The sequence below is a fragment of the Harpia harpyja genome, chromosome 13 (assembly GCF_026419915.1).
Source record: "Harpia harpyja isolate bHarHar1 chromosome 13, bHarHar1 primary haplotype, whole genome shotgun sequence".
NCBI classification, from domain to species: domain Eukaryota; kingdom Metazoa; phylum Chordata; class Aves; order Accipitriformes; family Accipitridae; genus Harpia; species Harpia harpyja.
The window spans coordinates 37337616-37361330 of NC_068952.1; the positions used below are offsets into that span (position 1 = coordinate 37337616).

General features: G+C 35.1%; 1 protein-coding gene across 1 annotated transcript in view; it reads left to right on the forward strand.

Annotated features, from left to right (window-relative positions):
* WDR27 (WD repeat domain 27) overlaps positions 1-23715 on the forward strand; it is a 134265-nt gene that overhangs the window by 22833 nt on the left and 87717 nt on the right. Inside the window, exons 16-21 of the mRNA XM_052805988.1 lie at positions 637-726; positions 5042-5163; positions 5760-5893; positions 13799-13896; positions 14203-14324; positions 21454-21551. Coding sequence (XP_052661948.1) covers positions 637-726; positions 5042-5163; positions 5760-5893; positions 13799-13896; positions 14203-14324; positions 21454-21551 — 664 coding nt within the window. The remainder of the gene's footprint in view (positions 1-636; positions 727-5041; positions 5164-5759; positions 5894-13798; positions 13897-14202; positions 14325-21453; positions 21552-23715) is intronic.

Below are 23715 nucleotides of genomic sequence, written 5' to 3' on the forward strand. Positions count from 1 at the left end.
CCCTTATTTTTTCCCACTGGCTCATTTATCTGCTCTTTATAATTTTAATTTTTTCAGGAAAAAGCATTTGAGCAAACAGTTACATTTCACAAATCGCTGCCATTATGTAGACATTAAGGGAATCTATTCTGTCATTGTGTGCCCCTGCTGATTACTAATATACATGAACAATCTGACTGCACTTGGACAGTTTTTAGGATTACCTTATGAAGGAAATTTGTCATCTTTAAGAAGCAATCCAGAATGACTAATATGTGCTTTTTATTCTAATATGTAAGAAAAGGTGATATAACTTTAATATAAAGACAAAAAAAAAGTGTAAGGAAATAGATTTAAATGACTGCTAAAAATTTCTGCACTTAAATTTTGTAGCACTTTTTTTGTGAAAAGTGAATTTCTGCCTTGTGATGAAGTTTTGAGACTATGTCAGTACAAGAAATGAATTACATACCAAGTCCTATCGAATTCTGCAACATACGTTTGTGATGTTCATACAAAATATGTGTTAAACATATGAAATGAATACCTGGTTTGTGTTTTGTTGTAGTGACATATGTGATTTTTATGATTAAAAGAAACAGCATATTAGGTCCTTGTTGCTTTCAAATATAAAACATTAGACACTCTTCTTTATAGGCGATGGAGAGATGCTGGCTTGCGGCCTGGCTGACAAAACTGTACTGATATTCAATTCCAATCTCACTGATACATATAACGTTTTTACAGGTAAATTTATGAATTACATTATTAAAGAAATAGTATATGATTGAGTTTAACTTAAAATGGCATAGTAATTAAAAGATTCCACTTATATCACCTTGAGAAGAACGAAGGAGGGGTGATACTGCTGATTTAAAGATGTAGAAGTCATTTCTCTGATTGGTTAATTTTGATCTAGAATTAGACTGCCTACCAGGTTTTCCCATTTCTCAATTATTTAGGAGGTAAATAGTAGTCTATCATGATATATATTGCAATCTGCATTGTGTATGTATATTACAATAATAAAATAGAAATTATAAAGACAATATATTGTAATGATAATGCATGTGTGTATTGCAGTAGTATATTGTAATAGATTATTAGCCAAAAAATTGACTGAGATGACTTGGCAAAAAATGTGTCTAGTTCGCAGCTCCAGACTTCTAAAGAACAACTATTTTAAAAAAAGGGACTATTCCTGTGGAGAAATCCATATCTGCAAAAGTGTTTGCATGTGCAAACACATGTGCATTACTTAACATTGTAAATGAGCCTTAAGAAAAATGAATTCTAAATTTATACAAGAACTATCATCTGTTGAATTTTTAGTAACAGTAAATGCTATGACTTTAAATCAGTCCTGCTAAATGAATTTTCTGTGGAAGTTCGTAATGGAAGATGACTGTCGTTTACTAGCAGACCTTAACAGGTATAAAAGTAGGCTATTTTAAGTTATTTTAGAAAGTTATTTCTAAGTAAATAACTCTGATATAACTAATTTCTGAATTTTTTTTTTTTGAGTAATTTTCATTGCATTTAGTGGAAGAAGCTGTGGCATTGTGACAACTGATGCAGGCAACATTACTGATATTTTCCTTTTTGTGTGAGGAAATTGATGAAAATATGCCTTGTGAGCAGGGTAGTAAGGTCTTTTTTTTCCACAATAGCTAGTTCATAAACTTTAAAAAATATTTTTCTTCATCTATCACTGACTAATTTGAGAAAATTCATAGTGCAAGTCATATAAACTGCAGGCAGGAATAGTGTTTTGAGGTTATATTGACAGAATTTTGTTATTTAGATAGTACTGGAACAAAAGCAGTAATTTTGTAATAATGATACAGTACTGCTACAGTATTTGGTACACAGCACCTTAACAGAGTTGTGCCCAAAGAATTCAGTGTTTCTTCAGATTGTTAACACATCTTTCTTAAGTAATCTGAAGAAGCTAAAATGTAAATGATTTTCAAGAACTTTAAAGTCTTTTTTTTGGTAGCATGTCTACTCTGAACATGAAGTAGAACATGTTGCAAAATTATTCCATAAGGCTATAAATTATCATTGTACAGTATCTGTTCTGTAGCTGTTCTTTGCAGTTTGTCTTTTGCACTGCAGATCCAGCTTCTCTTCATGTGAATCACTATCAAGAAGTTAGGCAGGCTGGTTTTACTTGAATGTATATAGAGATTATGTGCTGCAGAAAGTGACATTTCAATTCTGTGAAATACTCTTTTTTTGATTTTTTTTTTTTTTTTCACTGGAGTTTGTATTTATGAAGGCTTCATTGATTTTGGACTGGTAATAGCTGAGTTTTATCTTTGTTTCATCTCAGGGGAAGATACTAATTTCATTGACTTTGTTGCATCTATACCTCCATATACTTGCTAAATACTAAAGAATATCTGAGGAATGGCTTGATACTGGCAATAACAGAAAACATAGACTTCAATATGAACAAATATTAATCTAAGTAGACATATTTGAAAGCAGAAAAAAAAAGATTAGAGGTTTCAAAATTTGAAAGAAAACCTTAGTTCATGTTATTCTGTAAATTTTGAAGGAAAGAGTACTTAGGTTTTGACACATTATTAACAACAGGCTTTGTCTTTCTATGACGTAAAATTATTTATTATGATTTTATAAGATGTTTCAACGTTCAGAGCTCCCTAAAATACTGCAGTACTCTGCAAATACAGGCTAATTTATTGTGATGAGAAGAGTAAAGTGACCTGCACCAAACTTCACGCTGCTACAGAGAAGCTTTTTCTGGTGCCAGTAGTTAAGGTGTCAAGTACTAGTTCTTTGTCTTGCTTTAAAAAAATTTTGGTTTATTACTAAATTGTTCTTCTGACAGTTGGCTTTGTTCTATTAGTTTTCTTAGGTTTTGCACTACTATCTAATTTATTTAATTGATTCTTTATTCTATGTCTTGCTTTATGATGCACAGTCTGAAAAGAAGTGTAAACCACATTCTACTTCAGGCTTTTTAGGTAACATAAGAATGCAACCTGTGCATGTAGTTCTTTTCAAAAGTAATATAAATGTGAAACTGTCAGATACTGTACTGTAGGGGAGTAGGAACTGCAAACCATCAGTTGCGTGCTTATTTCATTCATGTAGTTCTTCTGTACAGTTCAGATTATCATGAAATCGTGTATTTATTTTCTACTTTAGATGCCTTTGGTTTTGAAGTGTCATAATGAATGTATTTTCTTTTCATTAAAAACTGTGTTGCATTGCTCTTATTCAGAGCTGCAATCAATGGTAATGTGAAACTTTTCTTTTTCAAGAAATGGCAATGATATCTAGTCTGTTAAAAAATTTCAATTTCAAGGTAGAATTAACATCTGAGTATAGCTGATTATCGAAAATCATATTTTTATAATGCACCATCAGAGAAGAGTGGTATAACAACAGCAATTTTGCTATAAGCCTAATTTATTCAGTTTTCTTCCCTGAAGTGCTTAGTTAGTTTTACGTAGTTCTGCATTCCTCTTCAGTATTGGCTCTTCAGGTGTCTGTGTCCTATAGTGAAATGCAGGTAATGTTGACCAGCTTTAAAAGAGTTACAGCCAGCATGGCCTTTTTGAAGAAGTCTTTTTACAAAACCAGCTGCTGTCCTTCTCAGTGTGCTTCAGGACTGGGGAACCCTGAGTAATCCCTGTTTTGAAGCTTACTGGCCTCTTGCAAGCCAGCTGGCATCTCCTTCACTGTGCTTTGGGATTGGGGGACCTGGAGTGCAGAGATTCTTAAGCTTTTTGCATGGCTATTCCAATTTTCCATACCTCAGATTTTCCTAAAGTTTCTCATGTTCCTTACCACTTTGGAAAACTGTTTTGTATATTCTGGTAAGTTTTTTTTGTTTGTTTGTCTGGTTGGTTTGTTTTTTTTTCTTTAGTGGAGATGATTCAAGGCTTCCAAATGGTTTTACAAAACCAAAGCCTCCAAATAAATTCTTGTGTTCAGAATAAAATAAATGTAGTACCTCCATATGTACTTATCCAGTACCTATGCAGTTTTCTGAATGAATATTCTACAGGTCTTTGGTAAATGGGAATTAAAATATCTTGTTTATAATCCTTTTTATAGATATATGTTATCATAGATCTTAAGTGCTGAGATAAATTGACTAGCCTTCCTGTAATTTAAAGCAATCAATGTTTTTGTATAAAGCTTCAGTTGACTAAAGAGAAAATGTGCACAAGAGGGCAGCATAAGAACTTCGAATGTTTTAAGGCTAGATGAAATTAATCAGAGTTCATCTGGACAAATTACAATAATATGGGCCAAAGTTTGTTAAATTTTTTTGACATATTTTCTTCTTTTTTGACCGTTTTGGTTGGCATCAATATAATTTTAGATCAAATTAATAATTTTAGCTTCTGGATAATGTTTCTGGTTTTTTAAGTTCTTTCTTTGTAAGTTTCTAATCTTGTTTTTAACTGTGTGACACCAAACTGGAAAAGTCTGTTTCTTGTAGAAGCTTTTTCCTATTAATTGGAGATTATAATACTTTAAACTATGGTTTTTAAACAGGCAATTACATTTTTTTAATCTAATGAGACAGTTCTGCAGAAGCTGTTGTAGTGGCATGTTCATTGTGTTTTTACAAAACCAGCTAGCTCAGTAATAAAAGCCTAATGAATAAAATAAAGTATTACAACTATTTGCAAGGTCTTAAGTGGTTTCCAGATCATGTCTAATATAAAATTTCATTATAATATAATACTCAGATTCTCTTTTTGAGTAATACTGTATCTTTGCTTAAATTGAATTTCAAGGATGTTTCTTGAAAACGATCTTCCAATAACTTTGAAAAATTAGAGTCAGAATTATCATTGTCTGATTATTAGTGAGAGACATTTTTCCATGTTTTTTTGTGGAAGAAAAAATGAATAACTGGTTTACTGTTACCAGTTTTAATACAACCATTTAAAGCCTGTACTTAAAATCTATTTTAATATTGTTATAATTATATTAAAACAATACGATTAACTCTGGAGAAATGTATAAATGCAAGAAACGAGCTTTATGATATTTCCATTATTATTTTTATTAGGTCATGATGGTGCAGTTAACTCTGTTGGCTGGAGTCATGACAAGAAGTGGTTAGTTTCTGCATCAGAAGACAGAACTTTAAGGGTCTGGTCAGTCTGCAATAATGAACCTGCCCTAATTCTGGTAATTAGAAACTTTTGTCAGTTTGGTTCACAGAGCACATTGTTTTGCACTTTCATCTACTTGCATTTTAACAGCTCTGTAGGAGGAACATACAGCCTGATTTTCAGAGCTACTGAGTGGTGGTGATTCCAGCCGATTCTGTGGTCTGGGTGGTCTCCATTGACTTCAAATGAGGCTTTTATCATGATAATTTATGAAAAGAAAAAAAACCAATCTGGGTAGACAAAACTGGTGGGCATGTCTGGAAGTTTTGGTTTTATTGTCTGCTCTGTATATCCTATTTTCATTGGCTCAGCTCTGCTTGATTTTAGAGTCTACTCCCCAATTCAAATGGAAGTTTAGAGTATGAAGCTAGATTGTATTAGATTCAGTTGACTACAGATACTATTAACTTTACTGCCAACTAATTTAAGTAGAATGAAAACTTTATTTTGAGATTAATCGATGTCAAAAATAGGAAGGGCCACTACATAGTAGGTTAACCTCCTGGCATATATTCAGGATAACAGGGAGACTACTCCTTAACACCAGGAATCTCAGACAAAAAATATTGATTATTTTAGAATCCATTCTTAATAATTTTCTTTGCATTTCAGGGCAAAGAAAAGTTCCATAAGACTGTACGCTTTGCACAGTTTTATTTTATAGATGCATTTATATTGCTGTGTTGTGGAGCTGAATTTCATCTATTAAGTTTCCATCTAGACACAACCAAGGATGACCTCAAACGGTGAGTGCAATTTCTCATTAACAGACCAGTGAAAGTACTTGAACTGTTTGATCTGGGATTTTGTGGGTGGTGAGGTGGGCTGGGGGGCAAGAGTATTACAGAAGAAAAAAATTGAAGAAATAGTAAAAGCTAATTGTAAAAATATCTTTGTTCTGGCATAATAGAAAAAAAAATTGAAATGCCAAATAATTTTTTATAGTGTATACCTTAACTGCTGCAAATTCTGTTTTACTATTACTGTTGCCATTTGGGACCTTCTGAGCTTTACCTTCTGCCTGTTTACATCTCAGTGTGCATTAATGACTTAAGTTATGTTTGAATAGCTCTTGCAAATCTTACTTTTGCGGGAATATTCTATATACTTTTTCTTTCAGAGATTCCAACATGCTGCGACTGTTTTCTTCTTTCTCTGTCAAATGGAAGTAGATCACTTTCATAATTTTCACTGACTTTCCAGCTGTTATATTGTATCTAATTATTTTTCTTATTACCCTATTTTGTCCCTATGATTCTTCATTGTTAAGCATCCTTCATGCACTTGTTACTAATACTATTCTTTTTATCATCATGTGGCTCCTTCTTTCCAACTTGGAATCAGTTCTTTTATTAAATGTCTGATATACCTCTTCTGTTCTTTTAGTTTATAATTGGAGCTAAACCTGTCCTTGTGTCCATTTACTAAGTTCATTTGCTCTTGCTGGTTTTCAGTAGTATTTGTGCATATGAGACTTCATTACATTCAAATATATATACACATATATGCATGTATATATGTATATGTTTAGACAAAATAACATTTAAAAACACCTTGAAGAGATATTTTTCCTTGTCTGATATTATGACTTTAGATTTTAAGTGGTAGGTCAAAGAGAATTAAGGTTACAACACTGAAGTCTATTAGTTGATATTGTGAGTGGTGTGTTCTATCTGTTCATGATATTAAATAGTATTGGGCTGCATCCTTAGATGGGAAAAACTGGCCTATTTCCTTGGTAATTTTGCCACTGCACAGAAAAACATACTAAGCACAGGTTTAAATACATCTTTGAATAGGAGTGCCTTCCTGGATTGAGGCGTGAACCTGGTAGGTGGAACTTCACTGAAACTTTAAATTGTCATGCAGAAAACAAAAGGAATAAAAATGCGAAATGATATCCCTCCTTTAAAATACACTTTTTTAAGAACAAAAATTCCTTCTTATTTGAAAAAGTAGCTAATGGATTATGATCTAAGTTCTGTTTAAAAATTTTTTTAAATGGTTAATTAATTGTGGTTTTCAGTGACCTGCTTGGTTTTACAGTCTGTCACTTGTGATTCTTTAGCTTCCATTTTTGGTCAAAACCCTTAATGGAGGGTGGTGGTGTGGCTCTTCTTATTTTAGTCATATACTCTATTTAGAATGGTAATATAGCAAATAGACTGGAAAACTAAATACAAAGGAATACAGAATTTCCTGCTTTGATTTTATAGTATATACATTACATTAGGAGGGTAAAACTAATAGAAGAAAATGAAAAGAAAATACTGAAATACAGACACAAGTTTTTTTGAAAGGATTTCTACCCCCCGTCCCTTGACTTTCTTTTCTCATAACTGGTTCTACAGAGATTTCATGTTCTAAAGTGCTTACCCTGTAGCAAATTGTATTATTACAGGAGGTACCTGGAAGGCAGGAAAAGTGACTCCTGTCCCCAGTTTTGCTTGAAATCTATTCATAGTGTGAACAAGTAATATTTGGAAACTGAGGCAGGCAACTGCTTTTTTCATACCATTCTTAGCTTTTAAAATTTATACAGGCAATCATGGAGGAACTTAGAAAAAGAAAATGGAAAACAATATTCTGACCTTTTAGATCCTTCCCTCTTCTGATTATTTTTCAGTTTTAAGATTTAGTTAAAAATATTTTTTCCTTCTATTTGTGGGGGCTTAGGCTTTAATAAGGAACTCTTTTTTTTTTCCTTAACAAAATACCCATGCCTCCCAGAGGAAAGTACCCAATAACCTGAAGAAAATCCATACTGCAGTTACTGTTGTGGAAGAGTCGTCTGAACTACCTTTAAGCTAGTTAGTTCAGAAACTAAAGGTAGTATGGAACTTGATGTAATTGTAGAACCCACTCAAGCAGTTTTGCAAGGACTTGGGCAGTGAACTTCTACTGTGTTCTGTGTTGTTCCAATTGCTTTGTTAGAAGCACATAATATCCTGATTTAAAGCTGTTAAGGTATGGATGTAGGGTTGTGCTTATAGCAGAAATTGTTATTGCCATGCTCTCAGTATTTCTTGATGCGTTAACACTAACTCAAATATATGCAATTAGACTCTCTGGGATGTTAGTGTAATGCCAAAATACCAAACACACAGTTGTAGACATTACAACAAATCCATAAACCAGTCTGAGGCCTGGTTATATATATCTATAAAAAAAGGTATTAGCGGTTAATTTGCTTTGACATTTTCTTGTGGATTCCCTCCAGTTCATTTCCCAGCATTTCTTTCTTTTATGGAAGACTGCATCATTCCTTTTGTTTCTCACAACTCTTGCATTCTGCCTTCTGAGTCAAGTTTGGAAGAATGCTTGAATGGAACTGATTCAAGAAGACACTACATCTAACCCCAAAGCATGCTTTATACCCTTAATTAGAAGGGCATGGCAGTGCAGTCTGGCTAACCAATAGATTGCTACTGTATTTCGGAGGTGAAGACAGTACAATTACAAATCATATCACTGTTTCTCTGTGCAGAGTTTTCAAAGAACTCCCCATAAGTATTAATTAACTAAGCATCAGAACAACTTAATTAAGTGGTTAAATATTGGTTCAGTTTTAAAGGTGAAACTGAGAAGTGGAAATGAGAAAAAAGAATGTTATATTCCTTATTGGCTTATTTAAATGTATCCTTATTTACGTCTGTCACAGAGGAGATTTATTGCAGTTTCAGGAATAGGATACAGATCTCCTGACTTCTGCTTCTATGATTAATCTCAAAGTGATTCACAACCTAAACAGTTTTCTTTACATTCTCCAAAATTACTAACTATTGAATTTCCACTCTCATCAGCAGTTGTGCATGCTGATATGAAGTATAACTATTTGCTTCTCAGTTTATTATTATTTTTTAAATTCTTAATTACTTTTAATTCACAGAAAAAATTTGAGCAGAACAAAACATCTATGTGTTGTTATCTCATTTTTATAGTTTTATGTGTTGTTTTAAAGATCAGCATGAGCAATTTGAAAGGAGTTTAAAAAAGGAGAAAATTGTGTTCCATTAACAGAAAGAGTGCCTTTTAAAGCCATTATATTTAGCAACTAGGTATAGTAATCATACATACAGTAAGGGAAGTAATGATAAAATATCTACTCTGATGAAATGGGAAACTATACCAGAACATATTATAGATAGATAGAGCAAAGGCTATGCTAAGTGGGTTTAAAATTTAGCATGCTAATGATATATAGGAGTGTGTTCATTTCAGGTACTTTTGGAAAGTTAATGTTTAACAGGATAATTATTTTCATGCAAACCACTTTAAGCCAGTTTAAACTTCTTAAGTAAATGGTCTACACAGATCTGATTTAGCAGTATGATAATAAGAATATTCTAAGCTTGGTTCCTTTGAGCTTTAGCCGTTAGATCAAAGAACTTAAACACTCTTTGTTTTTTATCAGAAACAGAATGGAAACTAGATGAGAAGTACGTAAGTCATAAGATGAATCCTAACAACATTCTAACAGCAATCATCTCTAAATGCTTTAAATTTTCCTGTGCTTATCTTTTCTTTATGTCTAAGATTCATTACATAGGGTCAGTAAATGACATCCACCCTCCTCAGGAGTGTAAGAGAGAATATTTTTCAGTTATGAGAAATTCTAAGCATTCCAGAAGATGAAGTGAGTCTTTTCCTTTTCATGTAACTGATTCTTTTATTTTACTGAACTCAAGGCTGTGTCTGGAAATGTATAATGGGACTACTGTTTGAAGATTAATTTTTACACTGCATATGAAAATGTTTTTAATAGCCTGAAACCTTATGATCTGTTATACTGATGATGTTTGTGGTCTGTCACTTAGTTTTCACTTTGTCATGTGCAGCCATTTCCCTAAAATTTTAAATGTCAGATCTGTATCAAGCTTTTTGGGGGGAGGGTTTTTTAGGTGCCTATTCGTCTTCTGGTTTTAGCATAGTAACATACTTCCATACATTGAAGTTTTTTGGCTGTCATCAAAATGTTTCTACTTTATCTGGGTGTCCTGAAAAATGCTTTCAGCAAAGGACTTGAAATCGGCTGAAAAGTAGACACATCAGTCTTTGCAATCATTGCAGGAACTGTTTGTATCTTAAAATCTGGTTTTATATTTTATTTCTGAAGATATACTAGTCTGAAAATAACTGTATACTGTAAGTGTATTCTCCAAAAATGATTACATCCCCAAAGTATGCAGGATATAAGAGATTACAGAGATCAGTCATTTACACTGTTTTCAGAATTCTGATGATTGAAGACATTAAAGGAGGACAGAATTGTAATTTTGGGTATATCAGCACAAATGTGATTTTATTTGGATACCTGATCTATTGGATTGTCAGCTGCTGTTATGTGCTGTGCATAGAATTGGAGACCTGGAAAAAATGTAGTAAGAAGATACTGTTCATCCATTTTTTTTGCCTCCATCACAAGTTTTCTGTGGCTTGAGGAGGTGTTGGTCTAATTTAGACAATTTTTAGGGCACATTTGTGCTACGATAGCCTCTCCAGTTGCCTTGTGGGATGGAATTTTGCCTATATTCACTTCACATTCCTGGCCTTCATCTGTGCAGCATTTTCTAGAGCTTGTGGTGTTTTGTAATAGCTGAAAACAACTTCACAACTTTCTGTGACAGTGCATTCATATTGGAAACCCTGAAACAAAGGAATTAGCTTTGCTAATGGCAGATTGTCAACTTTATCTATGGAAAGTGGCCAGACCTGAGATGGAATTCTTAACCTAGTTGTATATAATTGTATTTTCAGAATTCGCTTCTGTTGGGAAAATAAAAATCTTTTTTCTTTCCTTTTGAAGATTTCTCATCTTACTTGTTATTATCTTCTTTTTTTACTTACAAAGTAACCCTTGTTACATTGACAGAAATCCGTTGATTTTCTGCAGACAGAAGCACAGTTACTTTGTTAAGCGTGCCTTCTTACTGATAAGTTGTAATATCTTTCAATGATCTAAAAAGCTTTTCCTTGTGTGCTCTTCACACCTTTATCCTGATAAACATTACACCACCTTCTGACCATTGCTGCATTAATTCCTTTAAATAATTCCTGAACAAGCCCTTTGTAAGATACGTAACAATCTTTTCTATAGCAAACAGGAAATTATTTTAAATTAAAATGTAGATTGTGCACTTTTGCTCACGTCTCAACATACATTTTTATTCTCAAATTCTGTTCTTACATATTACAAGTGAGTGGCATTTAAGCTTTTGTCCTGTGTCTGTTTGAATTATGTAACACCTTTCTTCCACAATCTGATTACCTACTTTCTGTGCTGCCTGTTAATCCTTAGTTTATGGAGGTATAATTAAAGCAATAAAAAGGTAACCCAAATTGTTATATAAACATATATAGCTGACTTGCACTTTGAATTGAATGTGTATAGGACGTGTGGCAAATGCTTTGTGTCCAAAAACTATAAGGTCTTAAAGATACTGAAATTCCTCTTTTTTTGCTAATGGGTACTCTTGTTCTATTTTTTTTCCTATGTTACTTTGGTTCAGTTTTGTCCTAACTTGTATTTGATGAATCTCAGTTTACTGTGTTCGTTGAAAATTTGCTTTCTAGGTGAACTTCTACCTGGGAAATAATACCCTGTGAGGTGTTTATCTGTGTAGCAGACTGCACTGTAGAAAAGAGATACTTCAGCTAACTCAGTACAGTTGTTCTTGCATTTGGGAGCAATCTAACTGTTTCAGTAAGCCTCTTTCAGCAGGGTCAGTTAGACCAGAGGAAGCTTCATGCTGCCTTCATTAGATTGTTCCTACTATCTCGGTCAGCTTATTTAAAGTTAGCTTGGATATCTTTAGCCCAAAATGGAGATAAATCAGTTGTTCCTGAAGTCTAGAGCAGTTTATTTTTGTTGTTTACTTGAATAAAATACTTGTGGAAACCACAAAAGGTTCTTGGATTAAATTGCAAAACACTGTATTTTACTTTCTGCTTCACCATCACTGCTCAAGTAGCTCTAATGTCTACCTGGAAAAGCTGAGCTTTTTTTTCCAGATCATTGTTTCAGAATGACAAAGAAAGGCAAAAGCAAATTGTTAACCATTTTTCTTTTTAACTGATCCATTTGATGAACATATTGCTTTCGTCAAATAATCTCAGTTTTGCAAACTTTTAGCATTTTTTGAAAGAAACAGTAATTATTCCTACAAGCGTGTCACGAATGAACTTTTGTATTGTCATTAGACAGACATGCTAAAATGGAAGTATGATACTTACAGTTACATTGGAATTATTTTACTGCATAGAAGTGTTTGCATTTAGAATACAATGTAGAAATTTTGAGTTATTGTGGTGTGTTGACCTTAGCTGGCAGCTAAGCCACCACTCAGTTGCTCACTCACTCTCCCCCAGTGGGATCCTCCAGTGGGATGGAGGTGAGAATTGGAAGGGCAAAGGTGAGGAAAACTCATGGGATGAGATAAAGACCATTTAGTAAGTGAAGGAAGAAGAAAAAAACCCCAAGTGATGCAAAACTAATTGCTCAGTAGCTCCCACTGACAGACCAATGCCCAGCCAGTCTCCGAGCAATAGCTACTTTCACAAAACTCCTACCCTGAGTTTTATTGCTGAGCTCGGCATTTTACGTTATAGAATCTCTCTTTGGATAATTCAGGTAAGTGGTTGTGGCTATTTCCCCAGCTGAACTCTTGCACTCCCCCACCCTACTCACTCTGGGGGCACAGTGAGAAACAGAGAATGTCTTAATGCTGTGCAGACACTGTTCAGCAATAGCTAAAACCCTGGTGTGTTATCAACACTGTTTTGGTCACAGATGTAAAACACAGCACCATACAAGCTACTATGAAGAAAACTAACTCCACCTTAACCAGATCCAGTACAGTTATTAACAGCTCTGTTTGTATTCCTTAGGAGACTTCTATGGAAATGACACTCTTCTTGCCCAACATATCCATATGCATATGCTATGCATATCCATATCCATATCCATGGAGGAATGTTTTCTGTTGACTTCAGTGGATTTAAGATCAGATCCATGTTGTCTGTGCTGATATATTTCAGTAAACAGAAAGATCTAATCAGATTGAATCACAGCACAGTTCTGCGTTGTGTGCTGTAAATAAGTCTGAAGCCATTTTAGAGGGCTTGGCTTGTCTGCAGCATCTGCATGGAGCTGGCAGATATCCCACAGGACCTTGAAGAGTCCAGTGTATGTTGGGAAGCCAAATTTCTTTGGTAGAGTATGATCAGCCCCTTGTTCTGTTCCTAAGTGGAAATTATTCTTTCCTCACTGTTTTCTCCTGATTTTCTTTCTCATTGCCCCTATGATCAGCACATTAAATGCTGGTGGTATTTCTGCTTTTTGATCATAGGTACTTGGCAGATTTTTTTTCTCTCCCAACATTTTCAATATACATACAGGATTATTTTAGTGTTTCATGTTGATGGAAGATCTATCTTATGTATAGGAATATCATGTTTCTTTTCACCCAAATGAGTTTTGTTACCAAGTTTTTTAATAGAGTTCAGCAACAAGTCAAAAGGTCGGTGGCTTTAATTTTTAATAATGAAAGACAGCTTTTTCATTTGCTTTGTGATTCCAGTGGGAGTTTACTGGTGGCCACAAATTGTAACTTATTTCATTAACACTAGCATTTGTTTGATATTTTTTACAGATACAAACAGAGAAGTGTTTGCAAATTGGTACAGAAATTTCCCATGGCTTCAACAATGGAGATTACCAGCCTTTCAGCAGTAAATGATTTCTACTCTTGTATCCTTTGTATTTCTTATTTTCTTTATAGTTCTTTGGACTTAATGAGATGGAAATAACTTCAGTTAAAGTAATTAGCATTTGATTCTTTACTACTCTTTTTCTATTAGAGTAAAAATGCTGTATTTTTTTGTGGTATTGAACTTCAGCCTTGGACATAAATTTTTTAGGACTGTAAGATTTTTGGTGCTGCTCATAGAGCACTAAATACAACAGAGTCTTGATACCTATTTACCCATCTTTTTGTCTATCTATATGCTTTTGTTCCTTTAGATCAGTTTAACTTTAACACAGAGAACTGTACAGATATTGTACTTACAGCTGGCAGCAACCGAGCATTGGAAGTTTTTGACCTCAATGCAGGCTGTAGCACAGCGGTGATACCAGAAGTTCATACTAGATCAGTCCATCAGATCTGCCAAAATAAGGTATATACTTTATTAAATTTTATAGTACCACTACAACTCCATCAACAAAGAAATCGGAGGCTAATAACATAATTGATTGTAATTGATAGAGTTTTTTATATGTTGGGGAGGATGGGCAAGGTCATAAGTCTGTGTGATAAAGGCACCCAGATCTGATTTGTTCTCCAGTGGAAAGCAGGGAGCAGTGAGAATGACTGAACAAGCTTGCTATTAGGGAAGTGTATATTACCCCTTTGCTTTACTTGCACAAGACTGTAACACTGTAGTTCAGCAGGAACTTTTCGTTATGTGACTGTTCTCTGAAGTTGAATCTGAAGTTTTCTGATTTATTCTGAAACTTCAGAAACAGCAACCAAAAAAAAAAAAAATTGCTCAGTAGCAATAGAATAGATGACTTAAAAGCCCTCGTCCTTGCTCTTTTTTTTACTCGAAGATTGATTTGAATGTTTGGAGGTCTTATGGTATTGTACATGCTGGAATGCCTACTGTGTTAGGTTTGGTTGAGTAGGGTTCTTCATTCCCAGTTGGAAAGTCCTTGCTTCTGTGGGTTTAAAACAGTTCCTTATTACCACTTTTGTAGAAGTCTTTGTGGGTTTTCCTGAGAGATGTGATCTGGTAAAACACTTAAAATTGTGCTAACTATTTCAGTACTATTTGTAACACATACAGGCTTAAAGTTCTGGCTTTTCTTTTTGCTTGGTCAGCTTAGTGGCTTCAGGTTATTTAATCAAGAAAAATTTTAAAGCTGTTGTTGGCAAGTATTCACTTGGGGAAAAAACATAGAGGTATGTGGTATAACAAATAAAATTGACCGGTTTTGTTTTGAAAATTATAGATCAAGGTTCTCTATTTTTTCAGTTATATAAAATTAATACTTTAGATAAGCCAATAGGAAAATTACACATCAACTATTTTGTTACAGTGTATAGTTTAAAGCTGTTAGAATAAATATACATGGGCATTTACATTAAGATAATATGCTAAAATATTTTGTAGACTTATAAAAATATGCAGAATGCTGCATGTAAATTTGAAAATCTCTCTCTGTGGCCTTTTAAATAAAATAAATGCAAAAGTCTTCTGTCTCTCAAGAATCAAGAAACCCTTGTTTTGCTTATCAAAATCTGCAGTAATTGCAGTGAAGCCAGAGTAGAATTCTTTATAGTTCCTTCTCTTGAAATCTGCCCCAAATATACTGGCTAAAATCAATGAGTTCACTCCCCCCCCCCCCCCAAATTCTCTAATGACTGTCGGTGGTCAGAATCATCACTTTACGTTTCGTAGAGTATAGCACATCCCTTGTTGCAGTGGCAGTTATCACTGTGATGAAGCCTTGATCCAGTAATTGTATGCTGAAAATTATAAACCACTCTACTGAATCATTACTTGCCACAGCTTATCTTTCTTTAGCAGGAATGTTTTGAATCTTCCTGACTGTAATTAGGTTGTAAAATCAGACTGTATCCTTGCCTGAGATATTCAGTCTGCAGCCTTTTGTACAGTTCTAAGTACAGTTGATGAAAACTTGTCCCTTATCTGAAGCTTGAATTATGCAAGGTAATCTCTGTTCTTCTTAACACTTTGTAAAATATTGCAGATGAATGTAGAGTATGTAGTCACACAGTGCACATATATAGAATAAGTACATGGAGTGTTTGCTATTGTAGGCTAGCAAATTGCTGCAGTGGTCCTTCTTTTCAGGTGAGGTGTGCATCTGGTGGTGGTTCTGCCCATTCTTACTGACTCTTCTCCCTCTTCCTTGGAGACAAGAACAGTGGCAGCAACCAGATGGGGCTTCCAGCTTGTCTTCTATCTTGTCACTCTTCTCCCTTTCTCACCAGCAACCTTTGTGAAGACTGTACTGCCTCAAGCTTCCTGATGGTTTGCTGGAGCTCCAGAATAACCATCCTATGGCTGAAGCCTGCACCTCTGATCCTGTGCCGCTTGGCCAGTTTACATCTCCAAACCTATGTCACCAGTTGAAGCTAGGCTGTGTCTCTCTATATTGTTACAGGTGCTCCGCCTCTCCGGCTATGAGTCTTCACTTCTCCATCTCCTACAACCTCTTTCCTTTCTCCTTCTTGTACTTAATTCCTTCACTCTAGTAGAATCCTCCCTGCCCCATACTGTTCCAGTCACCCACAACCATGTAGTTAGTGTTGTTCCCAGAGCTTCTTTGCCCTGATTATGTCTTCCCTTCTTACCACCTTGAACCTCAGTGTCTTGCAAGAGTCCAGAGGAGACAGATGCAAGGACTGGAAGAAACTAGGTTTGGGGAAATAATGGCCATGAGGGAGGAGAAGGATGCAGGGAAGTGAAGAGAGCAGCATCAGTAAAGCTCAATCCCAGAAGGCTGGGACTTCTGCTTTAGTACAAAGAATAATTCTAAACATCTTTAAATTAAATGCAGTAGCACAGTTAGAAAGTCTTCCCATTTTAAACTCAGCTTTTAATGCAAAGGATTACTTCAGAAATGAAAAATACAATAGTATAATGCTGAAGAAAAATTACAAAAATTGAATGGAAGCTGGGGAAAAATTGTCATTACCGTGACTCAGAGCAGAAAGAAATGTAAGAAAAAAATCTTGGCTGGTAAGTCTTTAAAGACCATAGTTTCCCTATTTGCACAAGGTAAGAAGCTGCCCTATGTTGTTACATGTTTATAGTGAGATGAAGAATAATGAATACAGTGAAAATATATCTGCATGCTAGCATCGCATCATGCTGGAAAGTATATATTGCCGTACTTAATCTTTCCTTCTTTATCTTTTTTAACTGTAGGAATAGCCAAATATCTTAACACTACCCTGTTTAACTTGAAAAACTTAAATTGCAACAGTGGTTGAGAGTAATGTATGTCTATATATACGCACTGTATATATATGTATGCCAACAGATATATAAATATTTTCACACTATGCCTTTCCATCTATAGTATTTCACTGACTTGATAATGTTTTCTTCAGGTCTTTCCTTATATTCTACAGAACAGTATTTTGTGCTGTGAATTTTTGTTATTTTGTCAACACCAGGGAAGGCAAATCAGAGCAAGAATGTAGCAAGCATCTCTCAGATGGGAGATAGGTATTCTGAAACTTATAAAAAGGCCATTTTAGAGCTAGACTTATGGGGCTATGACAAATGTAAAGTATTGGATAAAGAAAAACAGTAGAAGGAAAAGAGGAAGCTGGGCAAAATCGTAACAAAAAACCCCTCACCTAGGGAATCTCACCTAAGGAAGAAGTTGTTCTGGTAGTGTGCTTACTACCAGATTTTTGTTTATGTATTTGTATTACTTGTGGCACATTACTTCCCATTTGTCATCTGCTTTAGATTAGTACAGTTATTTAGGATTTGATACATAAAGAACCCTTATTCCTGGATCCAAAATAGTGCAACTTTGGCTACCGAAGTTCAGGAAGGGAAACCACCAAAGACATGCCTAGTTCTTGAAGCTCTGTATATGATTAAAACTTGCACAATTAAATTGCTTGCAGAACTTTAGGCCTTATACTGCTTGCTTAGAACCTCTATAATCTTGATTTAATTGAGCATATTAATTTTTATTATTCCAAACCTCAGTGTATTTTTGTTTCCTTAAAAAGCATTTTGGCACCAAATTCCCCTGAAGCGCTCAGGGCATACCATATAATGACAATACAAAGCTTGCCTTTCTTTGTGTACAGGTTCTTCCAACAGTAACAAAACTAATTAAGCATCCTTTCTAAAGGATTTTAAGGCTGTGTCCTTAAATATCACCTTCCAAATCCACTACAAAAACTCCGATTTGACTACTGTGTTTTTTATAACCTTCACCTCCCCACCACGTGCACTTTCAGTTTTGTTCCCTAAACAGCCCTCCCCATCACAACCTTATCTTCTTGTCATGTCCTAATTACTAGTTGACTGAGAGGCATGCCATACTGCACACCTGTTGTAAATTACTCTTGTGTTGGCTGGTTAATGGCTTGCAAACAAAATCACTTTCCTTAATGGCTGTGCTGGTTTGAATTTCTCTCTGCTAATTACTCATTTACGTGTATCTTGTGGAAACATAATTATCGTAAGACCTTTATCTCTCTGTCAGATTGGATTTAAATAGTGAAGCAGGTTAAAAAAAATTCTGGGTGGGAATCAGCAGAGAGTTCAATTGCATAAGCATCATTTCATGAGGAAACTGGGCTAAATACATGGTCCTGCGGAGGTGTGGTGGTGATACTGCTGCAGGTTCGTGTAATAGCTTACTTTTCAGAGCGCTTGCTTAGGAGCTGGTGGAAAGAGCTTCACTGGTCTCCTCAGCCTGAGGAAACTGGTGGAAATCTCCCACTTTTCAGTCATCGGCTGGTGTTGAGGGACACTCCGTTATTCCCTCTGGTTTCCAGACCCTATTCTCAGAACTGCTTATGATATTTTAGCACAGGGTGTTACTAGACCCAAGTGATGTCATTAAGCTCATTCTGAGGCAATGAGCGAATGTTGCCTTTCTGGCTGTAGTAGCTTCACCTCACTCTGATAAGTAGTCTTTAGCCATCTTATACCAAGCCTCTCAAGGCAAATATCCTAAGCTGATAATAAGGGATTTACACTGCTGTAAGTTGTTTTGTTCAACCAGTGATTTCGAACTTGATGATTTTGGTTTGATCAATAGGATCACCTAATGGAACTTGATTATCAATGATTACCAAAGTATTATGTGACTTTTCATGGTTCCATTGTTTTGCATACTAACTTTTAAGAAACATAGTATAATGAATTGATTGAAATATCAAAATTGTGTTCCTGTCTTAGAGTTTAGGAACCTCTGAGATACAGAAATAGATGGCAATTTGAGATCAGACCACACAGATTCAGAGCTTTAGTGTTAGCAATACATTTGTAGTGCTGCAAAGCATACTCTTTGAACAGGAATCTATTAACCACAAATATTTGGATGGTATTATGTTCTGCTAGCAAACACAGTTATAGATTACATTCATTTTCAGAGAAACAACAAAGTTTCTAGTTTTCTGCCTAGACCCTTTTGTTTCAAAATTCATTGGTCCATTAATCAGGAAATGTACATGATGTGAAGGCTGAAAAATGTAATAGGCAACTCAGAAGTTTCAGTTAGTTAACTTTTTCCTAGCCATAGTGACAAACCTATCTGAAGGTATGTGCTTGCCTGGAAGATGTGGAGTGTTTTCTGAGACATCTATTGATCAATGCCTTTAGCATAAGCCAGCTGCACTGTTTGGATATCAATGGTGTTCATATGGAATTAGTGAATGAGATAGGAATTCTGTTGAACCATGTCCTTCTTAAGGCAAAATTTTATGTAGAAGTTGCAATGTAGTTAGTCTAGAGAGAAGCTGAGGAAGAATTACAGTGGTGGATGAGGAAGATGATGGGGCATAGACAAATGATTTGACTGTCAGAATGAATATAGTTTGAAGAGTGTGTTGGAACACGCTACTTTTTGCATTAGATTCTTATAAATTATAGATTATCATAAATTAATGGACTGTAAAAGCACAAAGAGATAAATAAAATTCAGCTTGCATATTACCCCAACTAGTATATATTTTCTTGTCTTCTACAGGAATATTCAGTAGCAAATATAGTTTGAAGATACAAGTATAGCTTTGTATTAGTAAAGTATATTACTGAAAAAGTGCCAGGGCAGGAAAGGAACAAAGACATTACACTTCTTCTTACCTGTATTACTGTAAGTGTGTTCTAAAGTAAAGGAGTAGTGCATTAAGTAAATGTGTATGTGTCAGTAGAACTTTTTGTATTGCACTCTGTGATCATTGCTGACTGAAGAAAGGGATAGTGAGTAAAAGTTTCAAAAACACAAAAAGAAAGGAGGCTCTCTAACTTTTAATGAATACTATCCTTTGAACAACTATTGTCTTTCTCTTTTACAATTACTCTTTTTTTATAGTTATACACAGCTAATGTGAGAATGTGTAGACTTTGTTGGGAAATCTGTTGCACAGTGCATTTTAGTTCATCTGTTAGAGCAGGCTGTGGTAATCCTTAGTTTAGGAAGGAAAGCTGCTTGAAGCAAAGTAAATGAAAGCTCCTATAGTCTTTTTAATGCTGAGTGCCCTGCTTTGTCTTGCCATTTGGGGAATTCTGTTGACTAAATACTAGAGCATTTTCCAGCTATACGCCAGTTTTCATAACAAATAGAAGATTCCTGGCAGTCAAGCACTGATTGCGGGAAATGGCCTTGAGGTTTCTGTGATGTATTCAGCCAAATCAAGAATGTGAATGGTGGGGAAAGGAAAAAAGGAGTTTTAACTGTTTATATTTAGTTCCCTGGAGAAAGAAGTTTGTAGCCAGCAAAAAGGACAGGATTTGCCAATGTGGATGTTAAAAAATCAGAGGTTTAAAGATAGACTGGATTTAATTATTTAAAGGTACAAAGCCAAAATCAGTCCTGTTATGAATGAATGCAATTGCTACTGAAGTCAATGGGAAGTGTGCCCACTTATGCCAGAGCTAAACATGGCTTATAATTAAATGTTGGACTACTTTTTGATCTCTCCCTTTCCCCACCCTTATTTCCTCCCCTAAACATCCCATAATGTCTTGTGCAATCACAGAATGATTTTCCCCTACATCCCATAACGAATCCCATACCCTGATAGGTAGTAATCCCCATCAGTCTGTGAGATGACCCAGAGAGCCTCTCCCATTGATGCATCATAGTGGGTGTCACCCCTGGACCAAAGGGCTCATGGCTGTCCTGGGACAACGCTGAGAAGTGCTCCATTTCTCTGACTGGGTTATAGGGGTTCCTCCACATGCCAACTTTCCTCTGCGCTCCTTTGTGTGTGTGCAGACAAGCTTTTTATCACATAACCTAACAAACATTCATTGTTTATTTTTTACATGGAATAAATTCTTCACTGAGAAGGTGGTTGGTCGCTGGAACCAGCTCCCCAGGGAAGTGGTCACAGCACCAAACCTGTAAGAGTTCGGGGAGGGTCTGGACAATGGTCTTAGTCTTATGGTATAGTTTTAGGTAAGGATCAGGGAGTTGGACTCCCTATGGGTCCCTTCCAATTTAAGATATTCTATGATTCTATAAATATTTAGCACCACAAGAATAGTTACCTGAAACTGATTTCATATTTTACAGGGGTCATCCTTCAGCACTCAGCAACCTGAAGCTTACAATCTTTTCATGACCACAGCTGCAGGTGATGGCATCAAACTGTGGGATTTAAGAACGCTGAGGTAAGGCTGAATTAGGTACCTTGGAATAAAAAGCCATGCTTTATCTTTATTCAGAATTGTCATACTTGCTGTGGTATACCAGTAGAAATTTGGATGTGGAATCAGATCTACAGTCAGGCCTTTAAAAAAGAAAATTAAAGGCAAGTTGGAATTTACTAATTTTAAGAGACCAAACAAAATGCTGGTTCCTCAGTTGTCGTTGGTTATGTGGAAGCCATTAAATGGTCAAGATTTATCACCCATGTTTGCCTACCTTTGTAGATCTAATTGTATATATAAAATAGTATATTGAACTGAATGCCAATCGTATTTCCAAAACAGCATGTCATTACAACTAAAGGAGGTAAAATTTATCTCCAGCTTTTAAAATACAAATGTCATTGTAACAACATTATTATAAATGATGTATGTAGTGCTATAAATTTGCATAATACTTTATCATAAACTCAGAATAAACTGCTACACTTTTTCTAAAAACCTTTCAGTGTTGTACCTGGGAAAGCTGTGGGACAAAGGGAGAGAGTGGTGGGGAGGGAACATTGCTCAGGAAAGGAAATACTTGGGGCAGCCTCTGTTGTGCAGGCTGAAAGATTATGTTTAAAAGAAAAGGGGTTTGGACAGGAGGATGTTTAAGTTTTAAAGAATAATTTTGTATTTGCTTTGTGTGTATGTAAACATATATTTATTGAAAGATTTAATATAATTTTTCTAGTACTGAATTTTCTATTTAGGAAATGCTTAATGAACCTTTTGTTTATTTCCATCTTTCTGTGGTAAGAATACATTAAATCTATAGGGGGCATATATGTTCTTGCCAAAAGCATTGCTGTATTACCTACACTGAATGTCAGAAAGTAATGAAACTAGAGACTGCTGGGGTTGGAATCTGTTACCTTCTTATGTTTTTCTAATAAGCTGCTCAAACTGTGTTGCTGAAGAGTAATGAAAAAGTAGAAAGCTTTTCACAGATCACTTATCTGTCTCTTTGTTTCTAAATACTAATATAAGTAGAGCAGGTGAATGGTAAAATAGTTAAAGTGTAAAATCTGGGCAATCAATTAAATGAAGAGGGGAATAATTTATGTATGTTCTTGCTCTATATTTAATTTGGCAGAGTCAGTGTATTCTAGTGTCCACTGAGTTCTATTAGCCAAACTTCAAAAAAGTAATTCAAGTCCTTACTGACACATATTTTAAGGGTGCTTATTAGGTATTATGTATATGTGCGTGTGTTTGTTACACAGTACACAGTGATCAATGGTAGTAACTGTTGTAGAGAAGAAATAGAGAAAATAAATCATGATTTTTCACTTGCTAGTAACTTTCAGGAAAAAAAAGACAAACAATTTTTAAAAATGAAATTTTCACTCATTGCTCAGACCAGAGATTGAGTCTTCTGTATTTTAAAATCTATTCTTGAGTTCTCATAAGGAAGAAAACTGTTCACTTTTTCCTAATGTGTTCACCAGGTGTTTTTCACATAAATAAATGTGAAACAGCTGAGTTTGGAAAGCTCTATCTGAACTTGGAACAAGTCTGCACTGAAGTGTTAGGTCTACTATACAGTTACACAGACTGAAAACTTTTGCTTTTTTTTTTTGTTCGTAGGTCTTGTCCAATCAAATCCAGTCCATCTCTTGCACTGTTGGGTGCTTACAGGAGAGATTAGTTCCTAAACAATCTTATGGTGGGCCAGTATCTTTAATCTCTTAAAGTTGTTGATTTGTAAAGTTGGTGCATCAGCCATTACTGTGTTTTGAATGGTCCCTCTGGAATGACCTCTCTTTGTTTCTGCTTTGGGTTTGCCAGAATAGGGTTTGTTTAGTGAAATCTTTGTCCAGTGTTCTTGAAATATAGCAAAGGTAAGTCCACCTTCTCATTTATACTGTTTGCAGTGTTGTGGATAGTAACACTAACTGCAAGATCTCAACTTTATTGTTTGTTGATTTTGTTCTAAATATTTGCCCTAGACATCCACAGCGAAAACTGTTTTGCTTTTATTTAATCTGCTTGTTGCCCTTAATGAGTTCTATCCATTTTTACTTTAATAATACTGTAAAGTAAGAAATTCTGATTAAATAGGGAAAAAACCCTGCAGCATGGTGCTCTTGAAAGCTGCAGTTGAAAGCATGGGAAATCATTTTCAGAGTAACTCTGCACAGTT